Source organism: Zonotrichia leucophrys, chromosome 2 (genome assembly GCF_028769735.1).
Source record: "Zonotrichia leucophrys gambelii isolate GWCS_2022_RI chromosome 2, RI_Zleu_2.0, whole genome shotgun sequence".
Taxonomy (NCBI): domain Eukaryota; kingdom Metazoa; phylum Chordata; class Aves; order Passeriformes; family Passerellidae; genus Zonotrichia; species Zonotrichia leucophrys.
Genome location: NC_088171.1, coordinates 100,581,785 through 100,603,806, shown reverse-complemented (window position 1 = coordinate 100,603,806; position 22,022 = coordinate 100,581,785). Strand labels below are relative to the sequence as shown.

The following is a 22,022-nucleotide window of genomic DNA, read 5'->3' as shown; positions in this document are numbered from 1 at the left end:
TTGCTTTCCCAGGATGCGCCTTTCCAGCGCGAACTGTATCAGGGGAGGCTTAGGCTGGATATCAGGAAAAGGTTCTTTAAATAGAGGCTGGGTGAGCACTGCAACAGTCCCCAGGAAAATGGTGACAGCACCAAGCCTGACAGAGTTCGAGAAGCGTTTGGATAACGCTGTGGGGCACACGGTGATTCCTGGGGCTGTCCATTGCAGGGTTACGAACCGGACTTGGACAATCTCCTGTGTCGCGTCCAGCCCAGGACGCGGTGACACCGGGCCCGGCCGGCGCGCGCTCCTGCGCATGTGCGCTGCGTCGCCTCTTCCGCGGGCGCGGGAGGGGCGGGGCGGTGACGCAAGCGCGTGACGCTAGCGCCGGTCCGGGCACGCCCCCCGCGCCCCTCCCGGCGGCCGCTCGCGCTCGCCGAGCCGGCGCGAGGCTGTCAGGCAGCCGGGCTCCGCCGTCGCGCGCTCTCCCTGGCGTCGGGCTCTGCGAGACGCACCGGGAGCGGCCATGAAGATCTGGAGCTCGGAGCACGTGTTCGGGTGAGGGGCCGGGCGGGGAGGGCTCGGAGCGACCCCGGCACTTCACCGAGCCGGGCCGTGCGGGGCGAGCCGGGTCCCGCCGGGGTGACGGCGGAAATGGCAATGCTGCGGCGCGGCCGCGGGAGGAGGAGGGAGGCCGGGAACGGGCTCCGGTGGTGCCGGTCCTGCATCGTCTCGATCGCGGGCGGACCCCGCTCCTGGGCTTCTCCTGTCTCGGGAACAGCATTCCGACAGGATGGAGTGGTAGAGCTGGCCCCACAGCGTGGTGGCTTGGTGAAGGGCTGGGTGCTTAGGAAAAATAACTTTCACACCATAACTAAAAATAAATCTCAAGCTACCGATGTAGAGCCTATGATACATGTTCCAAGAGGTGAGGACAGAGTGACGGTGTCCCTTAGTCTCAGGTGTGCCGCTGTGTGCCCAGCAGCCGGCTCTCAGTAAATGTTCTTTCCATCAGTGCTTTTCTGCATGGAACGCGGTCTGGCCTAACGAGGAAGCAGCAGGGAGAAGTATCGGGAGCTTGTAGCGAGCTGTCCCGGGAGCTGGCTCCCCACGGCCCGTGGCATTCCCACTCTGGGAGTGCCACCGCCGGTGATTCCTCTGCTACAGGTGTTCCCAAGTCTTGAGGCCCGAAGAGCACTAACGTATTTACGAAATATCCCAGATATGTTGCTCTGAATTTCCTTAATTAGCTCAACGCAGCTGAATTCCTTGCGCTGATGCAGGTACTCGGTGCTCAGCTTCAGCACTGGTCTGGTGTAAGCGAACTGTGGTTTCTAGCAGGAAATATCAGGCAGAGGCTGCTCCAGCATGACACAACTCCCGAGTCTGAGTATCTGTCACCTAGGGAATGCAAAAGCTATTTTTATTTGACATTTTCTCATCAAGTTCTGTATTAGAACATCCACGTCTTATGGCGTAATGTGTGTGGGTGTAGGTAGTTAATTTGAATGGTTAATAAAATGTTGTTGTGCCTTATCAGCTCTCTGACTCAGTCCCTTAGGGACATTTAACAGAATTTTGTCATTTTCAGTTTGTGTATCTTCTGTTGATGGAGGTGTAAAGTCACCAAAGATGGAACAAGGAGCAATCCTCCAGCTCTCCTTCTGCTACAGGAATTGAGGGCTCTTATTTCTCCTGCTTGCACCAGTAAAGCTTTCTGACACTTTTCTTGTTAGAAAATAACTTATTTTTCCAACTTTCTGTTTGTTCTTGTAGTGCTGTACTGTCAGTGCCTTTCTGTACCAGTCTATTTTAAGACTAAAATAAAATCCATTTAGGGCCCCAAGTGCAACTCCTAAGTACAAGTTGGCACCCCTAAGCCTTCTTAAGTTAGATGCCAATTGTTGAATTTTTAAACGTACCTTTAAAGGCTTTAAGGCGATTATGTCAGGACAGTCAGTTATTCTGAATATAGAAATAATAGGGACAGAATTTCTCTGTTGGATCAAGTCCATGGTTTCTGTAGCCTCCTCTGTTTCAGAAAGAAATGTCTGAAGTACCTGAGAGCTGTGTGGACAGTCTGGCCTTGAGTAGCAGGACTGCTCCAATCTCAGGAATTGGAGGTTATCAAAATTTGTTTTGTAAAAACAGTTCTGAGAAGAGTATCCATAAGTGGAATTCATGCTAGCAAACTGCTGGAAGCAGTAGTATAGGTGCAGACATCAGGCTGTGAGCTGGTGGGCTTTCTAAAAATCTGTTTCTTTCCCAATCATCCTTTTTTTTAGTAGAATTTAATTTCACTTTGCTTTTTTTTTTTTTTTTTTTTTTTTTTTTTGCTATAGGGAGGAGCAGAAGCTAGTGATGTCCTCTTTAGTTTATTTGGTATGCTTAGAATTACAGAAAAACTTGGGGTGGAGTGGAACTCCTGGAGGTCATGTAGTCTAGCCCTCTTCTCCAAGCAGGGCAAGCTTAAGTGTTAGGTGAAGTTGCTTTCCTGGTGGAGTTGTGGAATGAGCTGAGATTCCCACATCTCTGTGGGCACTACTTGGAATGTCACTTGTAGCAGTGAGTGACTGTTGCCCCTTGCCCTCATTTTTCTTAGTCTTGCATTAATAATTCCTTGCTTCAGTCTGGAGAGAAGAATTTTTTTTCTTCTGTTTTTATATCTGTGTTGCCTTTCCAAGCATAACTGTATTCCAAAGGGACTTCTGGGAGCTGTGAAGCTGCACAGCCTGTCCCATGTTGCACAACCTAAATCCTGATTTAGTATCATGGGATTACTTGCAATTCAATACAAAATACTTACAGATACTCTCCCCTCTTCCTCCCTCAGGCATCCCTGGGATACAGTGATCAAAGCTGCTATGAGGAAGTACCCCAACCCCATGAATCCGTGTGTGGTGGGAGTGGATGTCCTGGACAGGAGCCTGGATAACCAGGGGAGGCTGCACAGTCACCGCCTGCTCAGCACGGAGTGGGGACTGCCCAGCATTGTCAAAGCGGTACGTTTTTGCACCCTTCATTCTTTAGTTAGGGTGGGATCCCTTTTATGTCACCCTGTGAGTTGGAGCTGACTTTGAAGTAAAAGCTGAAATTTGTGTGTGCCTGTCAATGCCTTCCAGGCTGGTCTGTGCCATGCTCTGTGGCTGATACAATCTAGACAATGAAGTCTTGCCACTGATCACAATCCTCTGATATCCATGGAATTGTGTTTATTTGGGGTCACTGAGAACTTTGCACTTACGTGTTTTGAGGTTCAGTTTGTTTGTTGAATGTTGGTACTTAACATTTTTTTCCCCTTCAGATATTAGGAACAAGTAGAACTCTGACTTACATAGAGGAGCATTCTGTGGTAGATCCAGTGGAAAAGAAGATGGAGCTTTGCTCAACTAATGTGAGTGGTGGCTTAAGAAGTTTCTGGTAATTAGTTCTGGAAGTTGGATGTTTTGCTCTCAACATTTAGATTAGAAGTGTAGCTGTGTCTTTCATTGGAGGCAACAATTTACAGGTCTCAATCAGTGTTTTAGATGACTCTTTTTCCCCTCCCTTTTTCTTCTTCTAATTTAGATACTTCATCATCAAACATTTGTGATTCTGCTTTTAATGTAAGATTATTTCTCAGAGTGCATGTGAAATAGTTTGACTTTTAGATGAATGAGTTCTGTCATTTCCAACAAAAGTTTTAATGTGAAATGCCTTTTTTCATAGAATGTGAATGAGGCATTGTGCTATGTTTTGGTATCCTGGTAACTCACAGATCTCAGATTTAACGTGGGCTTGTCTGTAGGAGAGCCTTGTCTCTGTACAAGAGGCCTTGTCCTTCCTGATTTTCTGTCTAATCCAGGTGGTGCTATGGGGGTCTGGAAGAGCCTCTCTTAACCACTGTCCATAAATCAAACTCAACATTCAGGGAAAGCTGTTGGTGTTCTGTCCTGTGAATGGGAACTTTGATATAATTAGATCAAGGATAGAAGAATATATGTCACCCTTTATAGGTCTTTTTATTGACTATGTTGTGGGTTTTATAGTCTGTGTACAGTATTTTGATGTTAAATCGAGTGCTCTGCTATTGAGTATTGAGTGCTGCTGATAACAGAAAAATAAAAGGTGAGAAGTGAGGATTTCAGCTCTGTTTTTGTTCTTAAGATTACACTCACAAACTTGGTGTCTGTTGACGAGAGACTGGTTTACACACCTCATCCAGAAAACCCGGAAAAGTAAGTAGGGAAATTTATGTGTGTCTTTGTGTCTAGGAGACAATTTGTTAGTTCAGTTCAGCTTAGGTGTTAACCTTTCCTTATTGCCTTACAGGACTGTGCTAACCCAAGAAGCAATTATTACTGTTAAAGGCATTAGCTTGAGCAGTTATCTGGAAAGCTTGATGGCAAATACAATATCTTCTAATGCCAGAAAGGTACATATTTATTCTGTTTTCTCCTCTCTTCTCCACCCAATCACTCTTTCTTTTGAAATAGTAATTGTCAATGGTGTGTGTTGAATGTTAAATTTAATATCTCCAGATTTTGTGTGCAGTGTTTCAGTAGGTTTTTTTATAGAACCTCAGCAACCTGTTTCTAGGAGCTAGTGCTAGTAGAAAATGTAACTTCACATTCAGCCTTTATAATGTGGATTTATCAGTTAATACCAGCATATTTTCTGTGCTGTTTTTGTAAGTTGTTCCTGTTCATATCCATCATTGAGCTGTCTCCTTTCCTTTGGCTAAAAGTAATTTAGTGTAAGCAGAAGCATATTCTTTGAGGAGGTGAGACTGTGCTGGCTCACCTGGGTAACGCTGCCCTGACTGCTCTGTCCTGTGCTTTTTCTGTTTGGCCTGCAGCCCTGGAGCTGCTCTTCAGCACAGGCAGAGCTATGGGAGTGTTTATTCTTGAGCACCTTGTCCTACAGTTTCTTGGGGAAAAATGGAATTGCTAGAGAAGCATAGGCCTTGCTGCCTAACAGCAGGATGGATGCTATTGGCGTTTGAGATTTTGTTCTGCTTTGCTGGAGGGGTTCAGCACAGTGGGAATCTGGCCCAGGTAATTCCTGCTATGCCAGAAATCCTGTGCTTTGGCCACCCCTTCATCCTTGTGAGGGATGCTCCTTGGCCAGTGTAAGCCAACTTGGTAGGACCAACTAGATGAGAGAGGAGAAAGCATCTTTTGCCACCCTTCTGTGTGCTTCTCCTAAGGTGAGAGGAAAATTTGTTAAAATCATGGCATGGGGAAGGAATGATGGATCATTTCTAGACACTGAAGAGTACCTTTACCTAGCTGGGTGCTCTCTGTTTTATGGAAGGTATTTCAGTTAAATTCCAGTTCTGTTCTGATCTGGTTTCCATTTAAAAGTCTGTGTGGAGTGTATATTCTTGAAAGAGGAACAAACCCTGGCTCACAACCAAATTTCAGGCTGGCCCAGAGTTAGCAAAGCATTGTCTAGTTGGCTCATGTGCCAGATCAAGTTAGGCACACTTAAAAATACTGGCAAAATTCCTCTGAAGGCATTGGCTACATTTACATATCTCTTTTGAAATCAGAGAAACTGTAAATATTTCTTGGTACCTGCTGAGGTGTTGCCTGTGAGAGAGCTTAATTTCTTTTGAAGATTGTTCCGTTCTGCCATTTTCAGGGAAGGCACTGGCTTACAAGCTTCTTGCAAATCAGAAAGATCTTCTTGTGCTGTGTATTTCACAAATACAAAGTCTCTACAGAGTTTGAACTTGGCAGGAATTTGTAATTGCTGTTACCAGCCCTCTCCTTGCTAACCAGTACCTACTGTGCTAATACTGGCTCTTCTTGCATGCTGTGCTGTGCCTCTGAACACCCCTCTTAAACTTCATGACAGTTACTGAAAAATGTTTTGTTGTTCTGAAGAAATAGGAATTATTGAGACTTTGCTCTGAGGTAGCAGTGGCAGGTGATGCATTATTATTTTTAATGACGATGAAAAAATCATTTGCTGTTTGTTGTAAATCTTTTTGTGTTACTCTAGGGGTGGGATGCTATTGAGTGGATAATTCAAAATTCTGAGAGCGCTCTAAGCTAGCAGTTCTCCACACCTGCAGTTTGTACTAACTAGTGGTAATGCCAGCATTCTCCTTCTTGGTACAGCATTTCAGCTTTCTAGCCAATATCTGCATGGACTGTTGTCACGTGGATTCCATAAATGATCCTGCATGTCTGTTTCACACACCTTGCATACAGGAATGGCAGAGCTGCTCCTTGCCCTGCAGTTGTGGAGGGTGAGCACAGGCCCAGGCTGGATCCATGTGCTTGTGCCACGGGGCAGCCAAGGTGCTGCAGCCATGTGGCACACAGCCTTGCTTATGGCTTGAGGGCTGCAGACAGCTAGGGCTGTGAGGAGTCCCTCCACTGAGCATTTAATCTGGTCTGAGTTTCTGTGATTTCAGTATATAAGGCTGGTACCTAGAGAAATTAATAAATTGGCTAGTGAGTGGAATTGGCTTTATAAAAATAAAACAGAACTGTGTTCTTAGGATATAAAATTGATTTCTTGAAACAGGTTGCCTAGCAGGGGTAATGTTTTGCGTAGCGGAATTGTATTTGCTTTTCTTCTGCCTGAGGAGTAGTGTTGCCCTTCTGAGGAAATCTGTGCAAAGCTTGAAGCTGTCAGGATGCCAGACTGTTCCTGTTTTTCATTTATCTTGTAGTTATGTTCATGTTGGTAGCGACTTGTCCCTGCAGTTATAGAGCTATGAACAAATCTGAGTTCAGGGTTGAGAGAACTGAGTGTATTTGCCTCTATGAGACCTCTGTGCAGATTATTTTTCTTCCACTAGTCAGTGTAGCCTGTCCCTGTCATTCCTGTATTGGCTTCTGCTTCAACCAGTAAAATTTCCTAAAAAGAAAAAGATCCATTTTGCTGCTTCTCCTAGTTAAGAAAGTTGGGCTTTTTACACTGCTTACTTTGAGATTCATGTATGCCATGAGTGCTTGCTTTTACGTTCTCATTCCACTAAGCTTTTATGGCTGTTTTTCTGGAAAACATCCAGTACAAAGGCTCAGCACTTATCAGTCATTAAGCTCTACCAACAAATCTTCATCTGCAGCGCTTGTCCTGCCAGCCACGTCATGCTGCTGACACCTGCAATAATGAATAACACACCGTGCATGCCTGGGGATGAGTGTGCCTGCTTAATGACTGACTGCAGAACTTCTTGTACAGTATGACACTTTATAGACAGTCCTCTGTCAGATTTTTTCTCATAACTGGGTAGTTTTGTGGCACTTGAAGGCTTTGGATCTAGTTGAGATTTCTAACCTTATTTCCTGTGCAGGATGTTCCTGAAGTCTTCCTTGCCAAAATCATGAGTTTATTCTTAGCTGCAAAATATGGTATATAGTGTAGGCAAGTCTAAGGAGATATACACAGACCTATGTACTCCCTAAAATCAGAGGAAATATCTTGGTGCTCTAGTTGAATGTCATGGATTTTTAAAATTAATTTATCTCATCCACAAAGATATCAAGTAAGACACAATGATGTGATAGTTTCAAGTCAGGGCCTGAAAAGAATCTCAGTGTTTTTCTACTGATTGTTTTCTATGGCCAGGGTGTTTTACCTTCTGACAAGTCTTCTTTGAGCAATATAACAAATGTAACATCCAAGCTGTTGCTGTCTCAGTTCTGTGTGCCTGTGTCACCTCGGAGAGGATATTTAAACCTGACTTTTAAAGGTCCAAATGCCTGCTTACTGAAAGATGATTCCCCCTCCCTGCCCCCCACTTCTCCCTCAGTGAGCACTCATCTCAGTTAATTCACAGCTGGTTACAACTTGTTGCTGTGCCCAGGTCTGGGTGCTTTTATTTGTGCTTTGCTGGCATTCCCAGGTCTTGCACAGCCTGTGGAGAAGTTGGAAATTACTCCCTTCTGAAGAACAATCACTTTGGTGCTCAAATGGAAGGAGCTCAGAAGTTAAATCATCCCTTCTAAGGTCTTCTATCAGCAACTTGAACTTAAAGTGGACAATTTCAGTCAACTTTCTTGAACATTATTAGTATTTTTTAAAGACATCTCTGGAACTAGTTAACTTAGACATCCTAGTTCTTGAGGTAATTTGGGGTGGAGCTTAATCTCCCTTTCTGAGCCTTCACCAAGATCTGATCACTTTATTGTGATACCTGGATGACTTTTCTCAGTTTAAGGACTGCCTGCCAGTGCAGAAGTAGGAATTAGTGTTTATTCTGTGAGTCCTTGGAATATGGAAAATCCAAAGAGAAATGGAGTTTGCTGACCTTTGTGAGTCATCTCAAGAGCGTCTTGAGATAACTGTGCTCCTATTCACAGTAAAACTATTCTTTTTAACAGGTTACACTTTGCACTCTGGATCTGGGCTTTTCATATTATTCTAGGCTGATGTTTCTAGCCTGGCAAAAAATTCTTGAGGAGTGTGTGAGCTTTCTTCTGACATTCTTTTTTCCTTAGGTTTTCAAAGCTGCTTATGCAGATTCTTGTTCATGCTTACTAGTCTATAAAGGACAGCAGCAGGTTCTGGACACTGTGGTGTTTCTGTACACCTTTAATGAACACAACAAAATTAGCACATCACAGTCTGGCACACAACACTGTGCAGAGGAGGCCGTGCTTGTCCTTTCTATCGATGTCTGCAGAAGGCTTGAGCACTGACAGTGGCTCTCCTGAACATTTATGACTTTTTGGGCTCAAACCTTTATCTCCAGAATTCTGAACTTGGCCAGAGCCATGTGGCTCCCACTTACTGCTCTCCACTCCTTGTATTTCTTATTCTTAGTGGAGTAATAGAGCTGAATCTCTCTGAATCTCCAAGTGAAAAAAGACCAAGTCTTCTCCTGGTCTGATCCCATCTGCTTGCTTTGACAAAAGCTGCTATTCTGAGCTTGCAGAGTTCTAAAATCTTGACTTTTGTTTAGTTAAAGTCTTTCTCTTTCTTGACTTCATTGCGCTGCTGGCTGCATCTTGTGGTCATTGGGATGCAACTGCTACAGAGTCTTCTTCAGGTGAAAGGTTTTTGCCAGGCTTATTGCCCTGGGTTCTCCAGCTGTTACTGAATCACTGGCTGTCATTTCTGATCTTGAGACATTCCCGTGCATTGATATAAAATGTGCAACTCTCAATTAGTCTGATTTAGCTGCTGAAAAGTTGCTGTGTACAAATGTAGAATTCAGTGTGAGTCCGCTTCTGAACTCTAGATAGGTATCAGATCACTTAGCTGCTACTTCAAAGAGCACTGGAAGACTTTTCATTGTCCCGGATCTTCTCAAAAACTTTCTCTGTAACTTGGCTAATAAAGCTGAGATTTTGCCATAGTATTATTTGGGTGGTGGGAGCAGCAAAGAGCAAAACCAGCAATTCTCTTAGGTAAGGAAACTTGACTGCTGAATTGGGCCTTGTGCTACTGGCAGCTCACACCAGCACTGCATTTGCTTCTGACTTAGGGGTGAAGCAAATGCCTCTGCAGTGAAGTTTCCATAAGAAGATGCTAAGAAATTATCAATATAATCTGGTATCAGACTATGCAGAGCATGGCACTGATTTTGAAACAAGTTTCATGTCTGACAGAGGAAGAACTATAGAAGCATGAGCAGTGGTGGTGTGTCTGTTGTGATCCTAAATCCTGGTGTTTTTCTGGCAGGGCCGGGATGCCCTGGAGTGGGTGATCAGCAAACTAAACACAGAACTGGAAGAGCTGAAGTCCACGCGTGAGGGGATCAAACCAGCCATGGCAGCAGCGTCCACGGAACAATAAAGCCAAATCTTTGGGTTCACCAAATAAAACCAAGAAACTGACAGAAAAGTCTTATTCTGCAGACTGCTCTGTAGAGCTCCCTCCCAAGGCTGATCTGCAGAGGATTTGTCCATTTGTAAGAATACTGGATCAGCGGAAAAGTAACCTCATCCATCATCTCCACGCAGCTCTTGTTGCCTACTGAAGTTTAAACTGACCTCCTGCAGATGCTCTTTTCATTTGAACAGTTTATGTTTAACACTGGAAATAAAATGTTTAGCACATTCAAAGCAGCCTAAATGTACCTTTTCAAATAAAGGTAGAGGACATGTTATATTTACACCATCTCAAACTGAAAAGCTTGAAAAAAAGCATGTGTGGGATTAAGGGTTTTCTGTGTGAACTTTTGTTCTGTAAAGGGCTGATAGGCCCTAGAGCACTGAATTTTGTCTGGTTTGTAATCTGATAATGTCTTATGGCCAGTTAAAGGGAACTACATGAGTCAGAACATGATACTGTAAATCTGATATTTATCTAGAGGATCATCTTGAAAGGCTACATCTTGTGTGGAACTAACTCTTCTTAGGTGCTGCCTGAACATGACACATAGATAATTTACCTCTTAGATATTTGTATCCAAACAAAGATAAAGTTTCTATTGATGTTAATAGCCTAAGATAGTTTTTCTGGTGGGAAGAAGGGTATAATTTATTTTCTTATTTATTAATTTTTCCTCTTTCCTCCCCTCCCTGTGGGGACAGGGATTACTTGAAGGTGCTGGAAAATACTTACTTATCTCTAAGAAGGGTATTTGTAGGCTGCTGGAATGAAGAGACCGTGCTGTTCCACTGGTCCTTGTTCTTCACATCACATCTTACCTGAGGGAGAAATTGATGCAATAACCAGAAGAGTTGAAATGAGAAATGAGCAGAAAATTTTACATCTAAATGATAAGGTTTCATAAAGAGAAACTTTTAATTTCCTGAGTGGAGAAAACAAGAATACAAGAACCACAAGTGGACTCTCATTTCTAAATGCTTTTTGTTAACTACTGACTACCAGTGTAACTGAACCTTTTCAACTCTTTTCCACGTGGGTACAAAATGGTTTTAAAATCGTTTGAAATGCTTCTCATTATCTGGAAAAATACTCCAATAACTGCAGAAACTTTCCTATTAAATATGCATAAATATATATTGGTGATGACTCTAACCTTGTCTGATGTTTACAGAATTGTCATGTTTGGTCCAGATGTAATATGTGTTTCTCTGACAGAACCCTCTGTTAGGGCATTTTAACTTATTTCTTGTTATGCACACAAAGTGAAACAAGTGTTGCAAGGATGTTTACTTGTTCAAGTGGCAAGCATGTGCTCAGGAAGCTGTTAAAGAGCATGAGTAACTTCTGAAAAAATTGAAGAGTAAAATGTTGGTCACTGTTTTGATCTGATAATTTTAAAGTGTTTGTAGCTTAAGGGAATTTGCAGCATTCATATTCTGGTTGGTTTGAAAGTAAACTTTAATCTGGGTGTAACTAAATTACATGATCCTAATGAATAAACCTACTTTAAAAAATATGCCTATTAGTTGAAAGCAATTAAATGAATAGCAGATATTTACATTGCTTTTTTTTATGTGGACTAAAGCCCTTCCTATTTTGGAACAGAAACTTAGAGCTTGAAGCAGCCCATGTCTGGAAAATAAGGTGGATGGCTTTGGTGCAGGTCAGTTGTTGTCCCCTTTCCAGGAGTGATGTCACTTCCTGGGTGAGGAGCACAGAAGATGTTCTAGCTCCTGGTGTTCTGCTAGGCAGGGGAGTGCAGCTATGGCAGAGCTCTGCACAAAAGAGGGAAGAGTTGGGTGGGGTGTGTCCATTTGGAAACCTGTGCTGCAGCATTTCCGTGCATGCCTGCTGGAGGGATGGAAACATGACTGTCAGCAGGGGGGGAAAGCCTTTGGAGAGGCTCCTGTGTTGCTTTGGTATGGGAGAAGAGTTGTCTAAAGCTGCTCCTTGCATCAGAAATGAAATATTACTTAGTGTTGTCTTAGGCTGGCTGACTTGTGCATGGCACTTCCTCAAAGTCACCACGGGCTCTCTGGAGCCGAGCTCCTCTGCCACACCCTGGGTCAGTGCCAATTACACGTCAGGTTCCCAGATTACTTTCTTGACACTTTGTTTCCTTCTTGCAGGAACTAATCCCTATCTGCTTCCTTCCCTAGCTCCTTTCTGTTCTGTTCCTCCCTGTTTTTGGGCTGCTTTCACTCCACCATTTCCTCCCACTTAGGAAGTTGTGGCTAAATGCTTTGTTTTCCAGTCTGTCTGCTGCTCCACCTGCCAGGCATCAGCAGCTTTCCTACTCGTGCTCAGTCCTCTCCTGTGTTTCTCTAGGCTAAAGGAGAGTGGGGACACTTTGGGTAGGAAAAAGACAAATTTCTTCTGGAGGCCTGTTCATCACTTGGCTCCCTCTCATCTTAGGGGTAGGTGCCAGTTGTGCATCCATGGGATTATTGATCTTCCTGTGGCTGCTCATTTTGCCAGTGTGTACAAAGGACCTTGCAGTGGGTCACACTGGAGCCAGGTAGGTGTGATGGTGTTTGCAGGGGTCTGAGGATGAGGGAAGAGATGAGGATCTGACTCCATGTTTCAGAAGGCTTGATTGATTATTTTATGATATATATTATATTAAAACTATAGTAAAAGAATAGAAGAAAGGATTTCATCAGAAGGCTTGCTAAGAATAGAAAAGGAATGATAACAAAGGCTTGTGACTGACCGAGACAGTCCGGACAGCTGGACTGTGATTGGCCATTAATTAGAAACAACCACATGAGACCAATCACAGATGCACCTGTTGCATCCCACAGCAGCAGGTAACCATTGTTTACATTTTGTTCCTGAGGCCTCTCAGCTTCTCAGGAGAAAAAATCCTGAGGAAAGGATTTTTCAGAAAACATCATGGCTACAGGTAGGCTCCAGTATTCAGGAGATGAAGTGGTTCTTAATTTCCCATAAGTTTTCCTGGGAAGATTTTACCCTGCTCTCTGTCCTTATTGTTGGCATATGGGGCTTCAGTCCTTCTCCCTTGGCTATGTGACTGGTCAGATCAATGGGATCTGGTGGCATCTCTGTGCTGTGCATAACACTGATTTTGAAGCGTCTCAATTCCCATTCCAGTTCTTAGACTGTTATAGACTGAGCTGGCCCTTGAGGCAAAAAAACTTCCTGCCTTTGGAATTGTTTATTTTCATTGCTCCCTAGAAAAATTCCTCCATCTTCTCTTTCTTTACTGGAAATGGCTAAAAAATATTTCTGAAGTCAGTTTTATGTCACATGCATTGGCTGAGGCTTCTCAAAGACAGAAAGCTGCATGTGAGGGAAAGTGTTAGGCTGCTTGTGGGAGCAGCAGAGCACAGCTTTTTGGATTGCAGCAGAAGGAGGAAAAGGGATACGTAGGAGGAAAAAATGTGTAAAGCAGAAATGCTGTAAAGTCAGTGCTGATTTACTTGGAGGGATCTTGAAGTGCTGGGGGCCAAGCAGAAAAAAGCTCAGAGGTTGTAACTATGTAGATTAATAGGCAGAAAGTGCCATCTTGAGTAAGAATTCTGCACTTGGAGAGTTGAAAGTGGAACTGAAGTTGGGTTTTGTGAGCTGTGAGAGGGAGGTTGTGTACAGCAGTTGTTCAAGCTGCAGTTCAATGTTTCTCAGCTGCTGAGTTGCAATTCAAGGGTGCAATGTAGGGAGGTGGTCAGATTTTAAGAATTTAGTGCCAGCGCATCAGATCTCCACGCTGGATAGAAGTGTGGCTGCTCTCCCTATCCCCACGGCTGTGTCACACATGCCTGCTGTGGAGGGCAGGAGCTGGGAAGAGCTGGTTCGTGACTGCAGGGGGAGCAGCGAGGGCAGCAGTGGTTCCCAGAGCGGGGCAAACTGGGCACGGTGGTTCTTGGCCCTGAAGGATTTTAAGATGTTGAAGATCCCACACTCAAAATAGACTGGCGTCTGGTTGATGTGTAGTTGTTGTGCTGGTGCAGGCTCATGTTAGCAACAAAAGTATCGACTAAAAACATCATAATCAAATGGTCTGGTGTGTAATTAATTGGGTTTGTTTAGACTTAATTTGGCCTTGTGCCAGTGTGAGTCTTCCATGCTCCCCCGTGCTTCTTATTTCTTTTCCCTCATCAGGTCAGCAGGCATGCTGGAGGAAGGGTTGTATTTGTTGGGACAACAGGCAATCCTAGTGAAAGCTCCCATATTCTTTAAAACTTTGCTTAAAGTAAGCAAAGGCATTGAGCTGCAGTGGGTGGTGTCAGAAACTGCTGCAGAGCACAAACTGGGCACTGATGTACTGACAATGTAACAACCTAGCACTGGGAAAATGCCCAGCCATGTTCCTTGATGAGACACTTCCCATTCAAATCCTCAGGTGGAGCAGTGGTGGGTAGGCAACACCATTCCTGCTGCTGCGCCTCCCTAGACAGAGCTGTGCAGTGTCCATGTACCCTGTGGTGCTATCCAAAATAAATGCCATGTGCAGTTTAAAAAAATCACTTCTGGGTGTGACTGTGGTAATATCTAACACACTGTTGTTTTTCTGAGAAAGCTGCAGAAAAACAAGTTCCATTGGTCTGTGCTGGGTGGGCAGCAGGATGCAGTACCAGTCTCCCTGGAGCTTGCTGTAAGCCACACACTGCTCAAAAGCTCTGCTGGGGTCCTCTGGGCCTGGGCTGGTAACTGCATTTGGGACTGGCAGCTGCTTCATTTTGCATTAGAACAGGAAAGACTCATCTAAAATCACTAGCCTTGACTTGTAAATAAGACTTTATTTATCTAATAAATTACCTTGTCACCCCACCAACACTACCTGCCACCTGTGAGTATCATGCAGGTTATGGGCTAAGCCTTTTAATCACAGCTCCAGGGAGCAGGTCATGCTTTCACTATGGATTTGTTCAGTGAGAAGGCATTTCTGTGAAACACAAGCCCTGTCCTTTTAATTTTTCCACCACTGTGGTGAGTGAGGTATGATTCTCATTTTACTGGAAGGCACCTGCAAGTGAAATGATCACTAAGGGCTCCTAATGTGGTGCCCTGCTGGTACAATACCTTCTCTTTTACTTTGCTATAATTTTGTTTCTGACCTTGCTAAGATCTGCAGCAGCTAAAGCTCAGAGCTCTGCCTGGCCAAACAAATGTGGAACACAGCCTTGCCACATGTGCTCTGTAGGAAAGAGTGCTAGTGATCTTTACAGTTCCCTCAAGAAAGTGAGAGCAATGCAGTAATTTTAAAGAGTTTTAATTAGTAATGCATGGACAAGAAATTGCATTTCAGTACCACATAACATGGAAACAAGCAGGAGACAGTTCTGTGGCCTTTTGCTGTTAGAGCTGATGCCCCTGGTGTCCCTGAAGATGCGCAGACAGTACATGCACAGTGACAGCACAGAAGCAGGGGGAGCTCAGAGGGGAAGGGTTTGTGCTTTAGGCCTGTTCATGTCCAAAAAGTGCACCTCCTGTTTGGGGTATTTTTTTTCTTTATTAAAGAAGGGGGTGAGGGAGATGGAACCAGCTTTAACAGAAATACAATTCAAAAACCCTTCTCATGATCTTCATTTTGCTTTTGAGTCACAGGGAGTGTAACCACCAGCCCTTCAAAAGGAACATGCCCACCTTAAATGTCTCAGCTGAAAATGGGCCTTGAGAGTGCTGCCTCTCTATAATCTGTGCCAGCTGAACTGGTGCTTATTTCCACTAAACTTTGGGAGCCCACCTCCTGCAGGGATTACATCAACTCATGCCCATGTCCTTTAATTATAGATTTAGCAGATTTCTGAACTCAGATTTCTGAAATCCAGTTTAAAAAATCCCACATTGCACTGTCTGGCCCAGGGCCTGTCCTGCAAAAGCCAAAGCATTGCTGGCTCCCATTTCTAAGCACTGGTGTCACTGGTTAGAGAAATGCAGAGAGGACCTGAAGCTTAGTGGAAACACCTTCAGCTGCATTGGAGGGTCCAAGAATATGTTTTTTTCATACTGAGTGCTCTTATGGGTTGGTTTTTTAAAAAATCAAATATATCAATAATCAAACAGTATATCAATAATCCTTTTTAGCTGTGAGTTTACAGTAGCAGTCTGGCACCTTGAAAAATTACCTGTTTACAAGTGTATTTTTAAATTAGCTATAGTAAGGCCTGTTCTGAAGGGTCTGTTCCAAAGGGCTGTTCCAAAGATCTAGAAATGTTCTACAGAACCCATCTCGCTGCCCTGTGCAGACAGCAGCAGCTCCTGTTACCTCAGGACACAGAGCCTGGACTGCCTCACATCTGACACTCAGTTCAGGCAGGCACTGCCACTGCAGAACAGCCTGACTAGGGAAGAAACTGGAATGTTACTGAATTGATTTATTGCAAATAAACAGTCTAAGCTACTACTGCATAGAATTTGATGCCTGTTTAGCTCCTTCTCCTGATTACACCCCATGACATTTGTTGAGTGCAGACCTACCATGGAAAAATTCATTCACAAGTCTTTGCTTGTCAGAGTATTGTCAAGTTTCATCTCTCTGGAATTTGTTTCACCTGGAAGTAGAGCTAATTGTTTTCCAGTACTGAAAGCAGATGGAAACTTGCACTGCAGGATCCTTTCAGCTCTGACACTGAGCACTCAGCTCTTCAGTAGCAGCTCTCAAAATTCTTTAAATGGTTTGTAACCACTTTGAAATGTCATTTTGCAGCTGGGGACTCTGGGACACAAAGCAGCTCACAACATGTGCCAGGGCAGCTGGGCAACATGGGCAGCTCTGGGATTTTTCAATATCAAGGTGAGGGAACAGGGAAGGCCCAGGCTGCAGGAGCTCACAGGTGCCGCTCAGCATGGGGCTTCTGTGCTGTGTGTCACACCAGGCTGAGCTCATGCCCCTCTGTCATGGCTCTCCTACAAGGAAGTTCTGGGGAATAGTAATTACAGGTACCCAAAAAGTCTGAAACACAATAGTAAAAATCAGACAGAAACAATGAAAAAGGTTTCTATAGCTGGAATTGGTATTCATAAACATTCTCAGACTGGCCTTAAGATACACATATACAAAAGAAGAAATAAACCAGAGCAGCTCCAAGTTATCAACATGGCAACAGTATAAAATTTTCTGGTAACATGAACATAATCCATGTGCCTTAGCACCAGAGTGTAGAGTTGCAGCACCTTTCTCTCATGCCTGTGTGCTGTCACTGTTTCACAGATGAGACTGAGCTGTAAGACAGACATTCCTAAGAGTTGTGCAGAGCTGCTGGATGAAGTAAAGCAGGAAGGCAGCAATCAGGAGTTTAAAGTTGGAGGTTCTAAATAAGTTTTAACCTATAGAGCATGCAGCCAGTAACGAACCAGGGAAGCTGATGCTGAACTTGACTGAGGAAAAAGGGATGCTCAGGAGAGAAGAGAGAACAATGTCAGAGTTGTGATAATAATGTTCTCTCCACTTCTGGTTTAAAAACTAAACCAAATCCATCAAGAACCTCTCCAAAAGACTGTCAGCATTTCTCTCCCAATGATGAGGGAGGGATGGAGATTTCCCAAAGCCTGTATTACATGCAGGACAAATGTGCTGCCTCAGGTACAGCCCGCCAGCGTTGGAAGAAGCAGCACACTGGTAACAGAGGGAGTTGGCTGCAGATGATGACAAGGAGTTAATCACATCACTGAGGTTACACAAGCAGTTTTTATTGCTATTCTAAAGGTACTTCGACAGGTTTTCATCCCTTCATGCAGCCCAGCCAGTGTTCAGCTGTTATGCAATCATTTTTGTTAACAATTCTTTACCAAAAGAAACATCTGACTGATATTACAAAACTATAAAAGCATGAAAAAGAGAGAGACAGAACCTTTAAATCAGCTTCCCCATGAATAATTAACACAGACAAAGGTTATAATGGAAAGACATTTTATTTTTACCAGGCAACACCCCTCCCTGTATAAAGGAAGTAATGGAGAAAGGAAAAAAAAAACCCCAACAACCCCTCAAAACACTACTGTCACCATGAACACTTGAAAGGTCAGGTCTGAGAGCTGCAGCAAAAGCCTGCTCACATCTTTCATCACCACCGTGAGGCAGAGCTGGTTTTGCATTCCCCACAACCAGGTTCACATACAAAACAAGACTGATGCTGCCAGAGGCATTTTTAGCTCCTTGGGTCTCCTATGAAAAACTTTAACAGACCTTGGGCATACTAATAAAGCTAAAAAAACCCAAAGAAAATAATTTTAAAATTTGTGGAACAGAGTTCTCTGTGCTAGTGCCGCGTTCTTTTCAGCAGTAATTCGCTCTAAGATGTGCAAACTGTATTAGGGGGCTGAAAGCATTAACTCTAATAAAAGATAACAGCCAACACACATATAAATAAGACTCGTTTCCTTTTTAAAACATCATGGGAAATTCCATTCCCATTGCATGATTGATGGAGACTTCCTAAATATTAATAAATATATTACAGATATTTACAAGCTTCTGATTTCCCCCTCCGACGCTGACGTGAAGTTCAGCCCGTAACTAGGACATGCTGGGCAGCACCACGGGCTGCTGGGCCAATGGCTGCAGTGCATTTGGGATGCTGGTGCAGGCAGGGAGGAGATGGAAAGCTAAAAATAGCCCCCTCTGCAGAGCCAGGCAACCAGCGAGCCGAGCTCCTTCAGGCTTCCCGCGACCAGCCAACCCGCTGCTCCTCCGCTCACAGAATGAAATGCTGGGATAATGTGGAGCAACTGTGCCAGGGAGGAAGGGATGGAGCCAAGGGAGAGGCAGCCCTCCACACCGTGTCTTCTGGAGCCTGCCACAGCACGTGTCAGCAGCTTGGAGGGTTTTTCCCAGGGAAAAAGGGAGGTTGTCCAGGCCCTGGCCCATGGCAGCAATGGGGAGCCATCTGTACAACCACTGGGTTGTTTTTCAGTGTTTGTGCCCTGCTCAGCACAGGAGAGCCTGTCCTGAGCCAGGGACTTGTGAGACTTCAGGGCAGGCACAGGCTGGATCACAAAGCTCTGCCACTGCCCCAGAGCCACCCCCAGACACTGCCAGAGTGGGGCAGGGCACAGGCATGAAAGACTTGTTTGCCTTCACATGCTCAGGAGCTACTTAGTCCTTCATCCTGCCTGCTCTACAACATCCCAAATACCTCTCCAAGAGGAAAATAAATGTGCTGGATGCCCGGCACCTCAGTGGCCTGAGGACACCAGGGAAGCAGACTGTGAGCAGAGGACTGTGCAACTGAAACATGGCCTGGGCATCTCCATGAAAAAATCCTGACAACAACAGGCAGATGCAAAGCGAGATTTCCTGCATTTGTTTCTGTCTGGTTCCCCTGGTGCACTGTGCAGCAAACACACAGCCTGGTTTTGGCACAGAAACAAGACAAAGTGCTGATGTGACTGAGATCAGGCAACCCTTCCAGCGACAGCAGAACCTTTCCCACCAGCCAGCCTGTGCTGCTCCCCTGCAATCCTACATCCCTATCCCATGCCAGTACTCCAGGTGCCTTAACATGCAAGACACTTTTCCAGAGGTACCATGAGGAGAGGGCTGTGACACCTGACCTTAAATGGGACAGCAAGGAGGGAGAGATAGCACTGAGCCCTGCTTTTCCTGTTTGCATTGGTTCAGAAAAAAATAGAAACTATTTCAATAAGCCCTACATATGTGATAATTCTCATTTTCCAAGGGGGCTTCTAAGAAAAAAATAAGGATGGCTGACTCTCTGGGAAGGTTTACAGAGACTTTTGCATGTGCTTTTCCAATCAGCCTAAAAGAGACGATATGGATGGCTGCTCCAAAGGCTGCCAAATGGGAGCCAAGCAGCCCTGGTGCCTCCCAGCCTGGGCACTGTGCCTTGCCAGGGCCAGAGAGGCAGTCTGCCTCTTGGGCTTTTTGGACAGAGGAAGCTGTTTTGCTTAATACACCTTTAAAATTATGTTATGGAAGTCCAGTCCCAGCTACTTTGGAGCAGTTCTGAGGTATCTCTCATTAACTCGAAGAATAGAAATGTTAATAAATAGATCTGAAACTTTTCTGCTATGTCATTCTATAATACACTGCTATATAGATATTAAATATGCCTCAGGGTATTAAAAAATTTATGAAAAAAGTTACAGTAGTTGATTTCAAGTATTAATAACTTGGCTATGTTAGCTTGTTTTTAAATACCAAAAAGATCTGGCCCCAAATTATTGACTAAACTCTGGCTATGACTGAATTAAAAAAAAAAAAAAGTATTCTGAATGTAAAAAAAAGTGCAAAAAAGCATGAGAAGTCAGTTAACATTGTAAAATTGTTGGAACTTTTACACAATTAGTCTAGCACTCCCTTGTGAGTGAATTAAAAAGGGGGAAAGAACGAAAAAAAGATTAAAGAAAAAAAAGAGATTGCTCCCAATCTGAGAGAGCACTGTCCCAAATTTCAGCCAAACACGAATTTTTACAGCCAAGTTATAAACCCCAGAAAAAATGGGGTTACAAGTGGATATGCTGTCAAACAGAACTCTAGCAGTATCTGTGTGCTCCATTATAATACAAATGTACACCTTACTCACTGCTTTCTCTGAGTAACCACGAGAACAATTTTACAGGTATTCAGTTAAAATTAGAAGCCTCCCTTATTTCCCGTCCTCCCCATAAACTGTACAACTTTGTCTACTACTAAAATTCACTGCTACTAGTAGTCATTATCATACATTCAAGATAGAAAGTGAACTACTAAAACCTGCTCAGGAGTCACTCAGAAGGACACTAAGGCTTAAGAAGTACAGCAGCTCAGGGGTACGACCGACCACACGGGCCAAGAGCTTTGTCACCTGCTTTGCCCCAGGACACTGACACTGCAGAGTCCCGTGCTGAGCCCTGATCTCAGAGCAACCAAATGGCTCAAAGGGAGATGGATCTGACTGGAGCTGCTCATGCTGGGTGCCTGCTGGGCGTGAGCATTCCGAGGGTGGGAATGCAGCAGGACCTACTGCTTGCTAGTGTGCTGGTGCTGACACTGTGCTAGATCTGGTTCTCCACCAGACACCTGCTCATCTCCTGAAAAATGATTCAAAGCATGGTTAAAAAAAGAGTGAAAGTGAGAAAAGGCTTTCTCATTTCGACGCACACATACAAAAGAGGCAACAATTTCCAACTGTTGATGTCTCCCAGTGCAAGCAGCTGCCCCGTCGTGTATCGCCCTGCACAGATCCCAGCACAGCTCTGTGTCTCTGGGAGCTGCTGGAGCAGGAAATCCTGTGACTGAAGGCAAACCCAAGCCAGTCAGGTGGAACAAAGCAACGGGGTGACGATCCAGACCCAGTGACCTGGCTGATGGATGATGACCTGGTGGAGCTGAAGCAAAGCAGAAGGCACAGGCTCAGACCTCGTTGATCGTCCTTTCCGAGGGGCAGTACTCCGAGGTTCCTGCTGAGGACATGTAGAAGGATTGCGTTTTCCTTTTTAACCTGGCTCGCTTGTTGGCCAGGGACAGGCTGCGCCGGCTTGAGTTGATGATTTCTGAGATGAACTTCTTGCAGTCCACACAAACCTCCATTGTGCTCCAGTCCTCCATTAATTCTTTGGGAAACTCTTCGTGCGACTTATCCACAGACTTGGACCTTGAGGTCAACCTGAAAGGCAAAAGAGCAGGATCTGTCACGTTATCTTCAGCTTGGCTGCAGGCCCCAGAAAAAATCACATCAGAAAGGTCTGGATTTAAATTTTCCTTCCTCCTGTCCCAAATTACTCCAAACACTGGAGACAACAGCTTCTGCCTGGATTGGCAAGATTGCAGGGCCCCTGACTGAGGGCGTGTGTAACATTTACATCCTGGCAAAAACAACCTTCCTAGTAACTAAAAATAGCTGATGTTTTTGGCTAATCTACACAGCACCATAGCAATGGTAATCTATGCAGAGGGTTTATACAGCGGATTCCCCCAAAAAGGAGCATTTCTTTTATATTTGATTATCTTTGACAACCATCCATGTCTAAGATATAAAGCCAACAGATAACTTCATAATATTAAAGTGAAAAAATGATGAAAACTGGAGTAAGAAAAATTAAGGGAAAAGAAGATAAATCAGTGCACTAGACATCTCTGAATTCTCATTCAGTGGGTGATTTCAGCCTGTAAAATTTATCTCCAAAGAGTCCATTCACACCAGAAAAAAAAAGACATATTAAGGATATTTTCTCAGAGGTCCTACAGAAATACAGTCGTCCCAGACTCTCATTATTTTTCAGCTGTAATGTGAAAAAGGTTTAAGACACTGTAAGGTTGCTATTTCTGTAAATCAAAGCAATGACTAGAAGAGACCTGG

General features: G+C 44.2%; 2 protein-coding genes across 8 annotated transcripts in view; one reads left to right on the top strand and one right to left on the bottom strand.

Annotated features, from left to right (window-relative positions):
• The first annotated feature begins 371 nt into the window (after nucleotides 1-371).
• On the top strand, nucleotides 372-11,275 carry PRELID3A (PRELI domain containing 3A). 3 transcript variants are annotated; one of them, XR_010439206.1, is made up of 7 exons: nucleotides 372-537; nucleotides 2,813-2,981; nucleotides 3,284-3,373; nucleotides 4,126-4,196; nucleotides 4,291-4,393; nucleotides 5,968-6,080; nucleotides 9,607-11,275. XR_010439206.1 is itself a non-coding variant. In XM_064705814.1 (7 exons), the coding sequence occupies exons 1-6, from the start codon at nucleotides 506-508 to the stop codon at nucleotides 6,019-6,021; spliced, it is 519 nt and encodes a 172-aa protein (XP_064561884.1). In that variant the 5' UTR covers nucleotides 372-505; the 3' UTR covers nucleotides 6,022-6,056; nucleotides 9,607-9,722. The 3 variants fall into 3 exon arrangements, 2 of the variants coding, with proteins under 2 accessions (XP_064561884.1, XP_064561883.1); XM_064705814.1 differs by having other exon boundaries at nucleotides 5,968-6,056; nucleotides 9,607-9,722; XM_064705813.1 differs by lacking the exon at nucleotides 5,968-6,080.
• Nucleotides 11,276-14,976: 3,701 nt separating this feature from the next.
• The window catches only part of SPIRE1 (spire type actin nucleation factor 1), a 128,776-nt gene continuing 121,730 nt past the window's right edge, over nucleotides 14,977-22,022 (bottom strand). For all 5 annotated transcript variants that reach the window (XM_064705808.1, XM_064705812.1, XM_064705809.1 and 2 more), the window contains one exon: nucleotides 14,977-21,329. In XM_064705808.1, coding sequence (XP_064561878.1) covers nucleotides 21,077-21,329 — 253 coding nt within the window. In that variant the 3' untranslated portion in view covers nucleotides 14,977-21,076. The remainder of the gene's footprint in view (nucleotides 21,330-22,022) is intronic.

Excerpts from the sequence above, each read along its gene's own strand:
- PRELID3A (XM_064705813.1), top strand. The coding sequence starts at position 506 with ATGAAGATCTGGAGCTCGGAGCACGTGTTCGG. Across the intron at positions 2,982-3,283 it reads TGCCCAGCATTGTCAAAGCG|ATATTAGGAACAAGTAGAAC; the intron begins GTACGTTTTTGC and ends TTTCCCCTTCAG. Across the intron at positions 3,374-4,125 it reads TGGAGCTTTGCTCAACTAAT|ATTACACTCACAAACTTGGT; the intron begins GTGAGTGGTGGC and ends TTTGTTCTTAAG.